The sequence below is a fragment of the Syzygium oleosum genome, unplaced genomic scaffold, assembly GCF_021117445.2.
Source record: "Syzygium oleosum isolate NSW1041296 unplaced genomic scaffold, Sole_v2.1 Sole_v2.14, whole genome shotgun sequence".
NCBI classification, from domain to species: domain Eukaryota; kingdom Viridiplantae; phylum Streptophyta; class Magnoliopsida; order Myrtales; family Myrtaceae; genus Syzygium; species Syzygium oleosum.
In genome coordinates this window covers 2,558,905-2,567,216 of record NW_026607498.1, presented here as the reverse complement: position 1 = coordinate 2,567,216, position 8,312 = coordinate 2,558,905, and the positions used below count along the sequence as shown (strand labels likewise).

At 39.7% G+C, this 8,312-nt stretch overlaps 1 protein-coding gene across 1 annotated transcript; it reads left to right on the top strand.

Moving 5' to 3' along the window:
* Nucleotides 1-6,285: 6,285 nt before the first annotated feature.
* Nucleotides 6,286-7,962, top strand: LOC130139940 (ankyrin repeat-containing protein BDA1-like). Its single transcript, XM_056317940.1, has 2 exons — nucleotides 6,286-6,864; nucleotides 7,075-7,962. Exons 1-2 carry the CDS (start codon nucleotides 6,286-6,288, stop codon nucleotides 7,960-7,962), a joined length of 1,467 nt encoding a protein of 488 aa, XP_056173915.1.
* Nucleotides 7,963-8,312: the final 350 nt, after the last annotated feature.

Below are 8,312 nucleotides of genomic sequence, written 5' to 3'. Positions count from 1 at the left end.
CAAACAAAATGAGTTTCGCGTTATGGTAGTTGGTGAAACCTAGCTCGTGAATTAATCGGCACAGTTTTCAAAGGCCGTGGCATTGACTTAATTTCCACGAAAAAGAGTTAACTAAAGAAGATAGACATTTTCTTTATAAAATATGAGGTTAGCCAATTAATAAACACCATTGTATGCTAAAAAAAGGCCAAATTTCCTTAAAAAGAACAAAGTTTAGGTCGATTCGGTTGACTCTCAACTCCGACTTGAACTATTTTTAGCAGTCTTCTTTGCACAAATCTTGTATTTGAGGTTGTACGACTCAAATACAAGGTCTAGCAACCCATCTTTGAGCACGAACACCTCCATTAAGGGAGGTAGCAAGGAACGAAGAAGAAGAAAAAGAGACTAAGGAAATAGAAAAAATAAAGTTTTATTTAAAAAATCTAATTGAGCTGAAATTTCACATCACCAAATGACATGTGGAGAGAGATAGAGATTTACAGGTGGAATTGACATGTGAACCTTTAACGTCAATATTGGACGGAAGGTTAACTGGAGCTAAGTTTGAGTATTGAGTAAAAGTTTATAATTTTTTTATGACAAAAAAAAAATAGGCCAAAGTTGAGCCTCGATCTAAAGTTGACATTTTTTTAAAGGAATTGAGCTCTAAAAACAATTACCTAGACAAATGAACACATCAACAAAGACAAGTCAATAAATCCACAGCTTTTCAGACCTCAGAGGAGGTAGATACTCTGTCCATTATAATGTAAAGTAAAAGGAGTCTTATATTATGATAGCATGGCAACCTAGCTCAACAACTAATTTATCTGCTCACAAAAACTTGGTGTTTTGTTATGAGCTCCATCAACAATAGAGAAAGCTACTTTCATGGGTGCCGTTCATTCCAGAACTTTAGGACTACACAATTACTTTTCATTGAAAATGAACTACTAAAGTACCTATAATATATATTTCCTCATCCTACCAATTAAAAAATGACAACTCTTTTATTGAATTAATTATTGCTAGAATGTGACATGATTAGGATTGGCAATTTCTATATGATCAATGAAACAACTGTACGAAAAGCTATATTAAGAATTCTAGGTGTCCCGTCACCCATTTGATGTGATGAGAGACAGATTTAATAAAGAATAGTAAGTTTACGTAGCTAATACTTAAAATTTAGAGTTTGAGATTATTATAAGTACTAAATGTCATGTTTTTTCTTGTGTTGCATTTACATTTCACTTTCTATGTTTTCCTAATTTCAACTCTTTATTATCTCTTCTTCATCCAAATTCCACGCGAGAGGAGTTGCAAAGTTATATTACATGTCCTATCCTTAAAGTGGTAGGCCTAGTGATAAAGAAATCAATTGTCTTTCCTTAGGTCACGAGTTCGATTTTAATCGGGGACAAATCTTTGAACGGCTTATTATGCTTAGTTGCAACATTTTCATGTGATTTAAGATTTTCTAATTACTAGCATATTGGTGGGGTTATAATGATGAGTTCGCTAATTCAAGATGTATAGGTTTTGGGCGGCACGGAGTAATTTTGACTCAATACAAACATTTCATAAGAGGTGTGAGATTAGCAACGGCTAAAGAGGGCCATCGCATTTGAAGAAGTCACATCATAATTTCGTAGAGGCAAAAAATGACGAGATCCTAGGGTCATCACTACGAGGTAATAGTTATAGTTTTCAAAGACCGTGACATTGATTTTATTTCCACCGAAAAGTGTTAATAAAAGAAAAAAGACACTGCCTTTGTAAATTATGAGGTTAGCCAATTAATAAACACCATTGCATGATAAAATAATGACCCAATTACATTAAATAGCACAAACTTTATGTCGAGTCTCAATTCTGATTCGAACTTTCTTCGTTTCATAAAAATTCACCACCAATCACTCCGTAACCAAATATGCCTCTGTTAACTTTTTTTTCCAGTGTTCTCGATAAAAAAGAAAAAACTTTTTGTCTAGTGTTGTCGTTAAAGATCCCCGTGTCATCGATAGGAGTGGAATTTCAGCTTAATTAGATATCGTTATTAGCAAAACCTTATATTTTCCTTTTTCTTTTTCTTTTTTCTTCCTTGCAACCTCCATTAATGGATTTGTTCGAGCTCAAATCTGGGTCAACGCTCTAAAGCCGCAACGTTAAGGTACAACCTCGTTCTACTTATCAACAACTGGAGGGAGTTCAGCTTCACTTGTAACATCTATTACATATAATCTCCACTTTGCTCAGATTCCTTTAAAGGCAACAATGGCACGAATATTTGAGCTCACATCACGAAGTGGCACGTGGCGAGAGACGCACACGTGGAATTGAAACATGAACCTTTAAAGGCAATAATGAACGGGATGTTAATTGAGGCAGATTTAACTATGTAGTGATGGTTGGTTTTTTTTTATGAGATAAATGAAAGTTTGGACCAAAAGTGGGGCTTGACTTATATTTTTTATGCTTTTTAAGGGAATTTGGCTCTAAAAAACATTGCTGGACAAATAAACTTATAAAAAAGACAAGTCAATAACTCCACGAGTTTTTCAGACCTCGGAGGAGATAGAAACAGAATTGCCTATGAAGTATAATAAAATGAGTTTCATGTTATGATAGCATGTGAACCTAGCTCATGAATAATTTTTTTCCTCACAAAAAGATGGTGCTTCGTTATGAACTCCATCTATTAGAGCGAAAAGTACTTCCACAGGTACCGTTCATTCCAGAACTTTAGGGCTACAAAGTTACTTCTCACTGAAAATGAACTACTAGTCCCTATAATATGTTGTAATTATGGGTTAATAGCTCAATAAAAATGAGCAAATCATGTCTTTTCAGATCATTTTCTATCATAGTTTTCTTTGTCTTTAATAGACATGTCCAAAAGAATATGTCTCTTCGAATCATTTTCTGCAGCAGTCATCTTTTTTTTGTCTTTAATAGACATGTCCGAAAGAACATGTCTCTTGAGATCATGCCCTTCAATTTCTATAAATCGAAATCAACTATTCTTCATTAAACAAAAGTATATACAACGTTTTTGTGCTTAGAAAAGTGTTTCAATCTCTCTGTGTTCAAAGTCAGAAAAAGAATCTCTTCTCTTCAATTTTCTCTTTGGTTTAATCTCTAAGTGTGTCAATTCAAGGAAAAATTCTATTGAGTCCTATTTGCATAGTGCTAATAAAAACAGGTTCAAGGTGTTGTATCTTGGGAGGCATAGTTCGTAAATCTGCAAATCACCGTTGACATGAACTAATCATCTTAAGGAGATTCAGTAATCTGTACCTCACCTCTTGCCTAATTTTGTTATAATTTTATAGCAATTTTGCAAGTCTATATTTGGTCTGTATTTTAGTCCTCTTTACTTGTTAAGAAAATTCATTCAATCTATTTATTCATTGACTTAGCCATTTTTTTTAAAATTTGTTATCGGTTTCTTAGAGTTATTATTTCAGTTTAATTTTACTGGTTACAACAAACAGTATTATATTACGTTTCCTACATAATATATATTTCCTCATCCTACTAATAAAAAAATGAGAAATTTCTTTTATTGAATTATCTATTACTACAATATGATATGATTAGGATTGGCAATTTTATATGATCAAAGAAACAAGAGTACGAAAAGATATACTAGGAGTTCTTGGTGTCCCGTCACCTCTTTGATGTGATGAGAAATTTTTTTAATAAAGGATAGTAATTTTACCAAGCTAATACTTAAAAGTTTAGAGCTTGAAATTATTATAAAAGCCAAACGTCTTTTCTTTGTCTGGCGTTCCATTTACATTTCACTTTCTATGTCTTCCTGTTTCAACTCTTAGGTATCTCTTCTTCATCCAAATTTCCATGTGAGAGGAGCTGTAAAGTTATCTCACAGGACCAATCATTGAGGTGGTTGGTCTAGTGATAAAAAGATCGGCTGTCTTTCAATAGGTCATGAATTCAATTCAAATTGTGAACAAATCTCTAAATAGCTTGTTATGCCTAGTTGCAACATACCTCACATGGAAATGGAAAGACTTTCTAACTACCAGTTAGGGATGTCAAAAAAGCCCGCCGGCCCGGCTCGACCTATCCTAAATTTTGGGTATTTTGGGTCGGGCCTTAGTCCACTAGGGGTAATGTTTTCAAGTATGGGTTTTATCAGGTCAGGGTAGGGTCAGGCCGGGCCCATGCGGGCTTTTTTGACATCAATAAGGCCAGAAGTAACACGAATAGATTTTCTAGAGTCGGAGCCCGTGCTGGCTTTTTAAATTATTTTCATTGACTTTTTGACTTGATAAAAAGTTAGTTCTCTTCTTCTATTTTCGTCCAGCTACTGCTTACCCATCACCAAAACGAAGGAAGGAGAGATTAGGGTTTCGTCGGAGCAGTAGCAACAGCAGCGAGGAAATCATTGCCTTTTCGTTGATGCCACCACCATCCCCTGCCTTCTACCTCACGAGGAAGCCCCTCAACCTCAGACCCACAATCCCTATGCGATGCACCGCGTCCGCAGTGGTCCCGACGCAATCGCCGAAGCCGTTCGATCTGAAGACGTACTGGACGACCCTAATCGCGGAGACCAACTAGAAGTTGGACGAGGCAATCCCGATTCAGTTGCCGAAACAGATCTACGAGGCCATGAGGTACTCCGGCTTAGGTGAGGGTGCCAAGAGCGCGCCGCCCATGATATGCGTCATGGCCTATGAGCTCTTCAGCGGCAACCGCCTCGCCGCGTTCCCCTCTGCCTTTGTGATTGTCCATGTTTTGGTGGGGATTGTTGATAAGTCGTGGATCTAAGAATGGTGGATTGTGGGATTATTTATGGGTTGAGCAGGCGTTTTTGGTTCTGTGTTCAAGCATGGGTTTGACACCCATTTCCCAAAAAAAAAAAAAAAACACAATCCGCAACCCACGAAACCGGATCCGGACTTACCCAACCCAACCCTTCTCTTGGTTGATATGCTAAACAGGGTCTTAGGTCGGGGCACGGCGGGTCAAGCGCAACCCTCTAGGTTTTGGGTCGGGGCGGGTATCATCAAAGCCCGACTTGACCGTCGCCCATCGACACCCCTACTACCAGCATTTCGGTGGGGTGACGGGATACTAACTCCAGACATTCTAGTCAAGAGCATCGTGAAGTAATTATGGTTCAATACCAACATTTCATAAGAGTGCGAGATTACGGCTCCGCTGCATTTGAAGAAATCATATTGTAATAACATAGAGGCAAGTGACGACATGCTAGGGTCATCACTTTGAGGTAATAGTTATAGTTTTCAAAGACCATGACATTGACTTTATTTCCATCGAAAAAGAGTAAACTAAAGAAAAAAGACACTGCCTTCATAATCAATGGCGTTAGCCAATTAATAAGCACCATTGTATGCTAAAAAAATGGCAAAATTCCCTTAAAAAGTAAAAATTTAAGTTGGTCCCAAGTTTGGCTCTAACTTTTTTTGTCTTATTAAAAGTTCATATCTTTTGCTCCGTATCCAAATATGGCCCACATTAACTTTTGGCCTAATGTTGCTGTTAAAGGTCACATGTACATCTCTCTCCCTCCACGTGTCATTGATCATGTGGATTTTCAGCTTAGTTAGATGTTTTTGAGAAAAAAGAACTTATTTTTTTTATTTCCTTATTTTCTTTTTCTTCTTCTTCGTTCCTTACAACCTCCACGCAAGAGGAGTTGATTGAGGTGGTTGGCATAGTGATAAAGAGGTCAGTTGTCTTTCATTAAGTCACTCGTGCCATTCAAATCATGAACAAATCTCTGGATGGCTTGTTATGTATAGTTTCAACATGTCTCGTGGTAAGAGATTTTCTATTGGCTAGTATCTCAATGGGGTTACGGTGACAAACTCGTCAACCTAGACATTCAGATTACGAGCAGTGCGACATAATTATGACTCAATACGATCATTCTATAAGATATGCGAGATTGGTAACAGCTAGAGAGAGCCTCTTGCTCCTTCTTGCTCTTTATTTTATTATATAAAAGTTAGCATTCTCATATGGCCTATTTATTAGTTTTCTTTCTATCCTAGTGTTGGTCCTCTCCAACCAAATCAATGTCGCACGAAATCAATGCAGGTCCTCTCTCTCTCTCTGGTCTTTTTTAAATTTCTATCCGAACCAATCAGTTAATTTCCGACGTGTGCCCGAAAGGTGCATTCCCCTGATCAGGTAGCTTTCCAACCTACAAAACCATGATTCATGCTTTGGAGGAGCAAACTGCATTGCAAACATCCTCCATTTCTTCTAATTAGTAGCATACATATTCACAAATTCACACTTAAAATGGAGCGAAGGTTGCTGGAAGCAGGTCAAAAGGGCAATATCGATGAGCTGTATGCCTTGATCAGAAGCAGTGGGCTCATCATCCTCGAGGCGATGGCTCTCGAAGGAGCCGGTCACACGCTGCTGCACGTCGCTTGTCTGGCCGGCCATTTGGATTTCGTCCGAGAGCTCCTGAAGTTGATGCCGAGGTTCGCTGAAAAAGTGAACGTGGATGGGTTCAGTCCGTTGCACATCGCGGCAGCTCGAGGTGATGTTGAGATCGCGAGGGAGCTCTTGAGAGTGGGTCAACACCTGTGCTCTGTGAAGGTACGGGAGAGAAGAATCCCCTTGCATTATGCAGTCGTAAACGGGGAGCTCCATGTCACGAAGTTACTGCTCTCCGCTTGGCCTGAATCCATCGAAGAGACAACCGCCCGAGAGGAGACCGCGCTTCACCTCGCCGTGAAGAACAACCGGTTTGAGGCGGTTGTTGTGTTGGTGGAGCATCTGAAGCAGAATAACAAGGAGCCGGTGATCAATTGGAAGGACCACGAAGGCAATACCGTCTTGCATCTCGCCACCGCCGTAAAAAATTTCGAGGTTAGTCACGCCATTGCTTTTCTTTTATCGCACCTTTTTTCACATTATTTCAGTGAGGGTGTTAATTTGGTATACAGTATGCAAAAAACTTCTGAGCAAAGTAATTCATTGAATCGGGTCTGTTTTGATCATCACTGGAATAAATGATGTCTCGTCCATGCTAAAAATTTCTGTATTATCTTAATGTTGGAGAATCAATGAGAACAAAAGAAAGATGGTAAATTGCTGGTGGTTAAATTCATGCTTCGCGGGCATGGTCAGGAGTACGAGGCTGTGGAGGTGAACGCCTTGAACGAGAGTGGCTTGACGCCTCTGGATGTCATGACGGTATCGCAAAGGGGAGCAGGAGATAGAGAGATCAGAGAAATTCTCGCCCAAACTGGAGCCAGGCACGGAAGAGGAAGATCAAACTCGCCCGCTTCAAGACTAGTCTCGGCGGACAAAGACGGTATCCAGGGAGATAACAGTCATCAATCAGATGGGGAACCAGTCCCAAATACTCCTCAATCAATAGTCTGTACACAATCGAAAAAATTAAAAGAAGGAAAAGATTCGGTGGCCGACATACGCAACGCCCTGCTGGTAGTCGCCGCGCTCATCGCAAGCGCGACCTACCAAGCCGTGCTTCAGCCTCCAAGCTATAAGATAAAAGTAGATGACAATCACAAGAAAGGCATTTTCGAGCATAATAATACTTACAGGGCCATTGGGTACATCCTTTTCATGAGCAGCAACACATTCGGATTCTTGGTGTCGGTCCAGACGATCATTTGCCTCACCAGAGATCTCCCTGTCAGGCTGCCGCTGCTACTCTCCACGCACTCAATGGTTCTAACTTACGTTGCCTTCATGGCAAACGTGCCGTTCACGTCGATGGACAAAGCGTTAAGTATGAAAAACGAGGCATTGTTCAACCTGCTGCCATTAACGATATCAATTCTTCTTCTACTGACACAGAGGTGGTTGGCGCGATTTTTGGACCCTGCCTTGAAAGTTCTTTCTCAGTGCAACATCGTAGGCGATATGTACAATCTAAGGGCAAAACCTGATTCGCAAAGTACCGGAAGGTGGGACTGGCTGTGGAATGGTCCCAATTGATCTGGAAAGGAGGTATTAGCAAGCATAACTTCATCGGCTGGCTAGTTTGTAGAGATAGACTACAAACAGCAGAAATCATATCACGTTGGAAGCCTGAAGTAGATATTCATAGCAATTTTTGTATGTCTAGTCTGGAAAGCAGAGACCATCTATACTTCCAGTGCACCTGGACTGGAAGCATTTGGCGCACTATTCTTGCACAATACGGAATTCGACGCCCTGTAGAAGGATGGAATGATGAACTTAAATGGATGATCAAGACTACAAAAGGTAAGGACTTGGCGGCGAGACTTCTGAAGGTATCTTTCCTAGTGATCATATACTGCATTTGGATGGAGTGTAATCGTAGA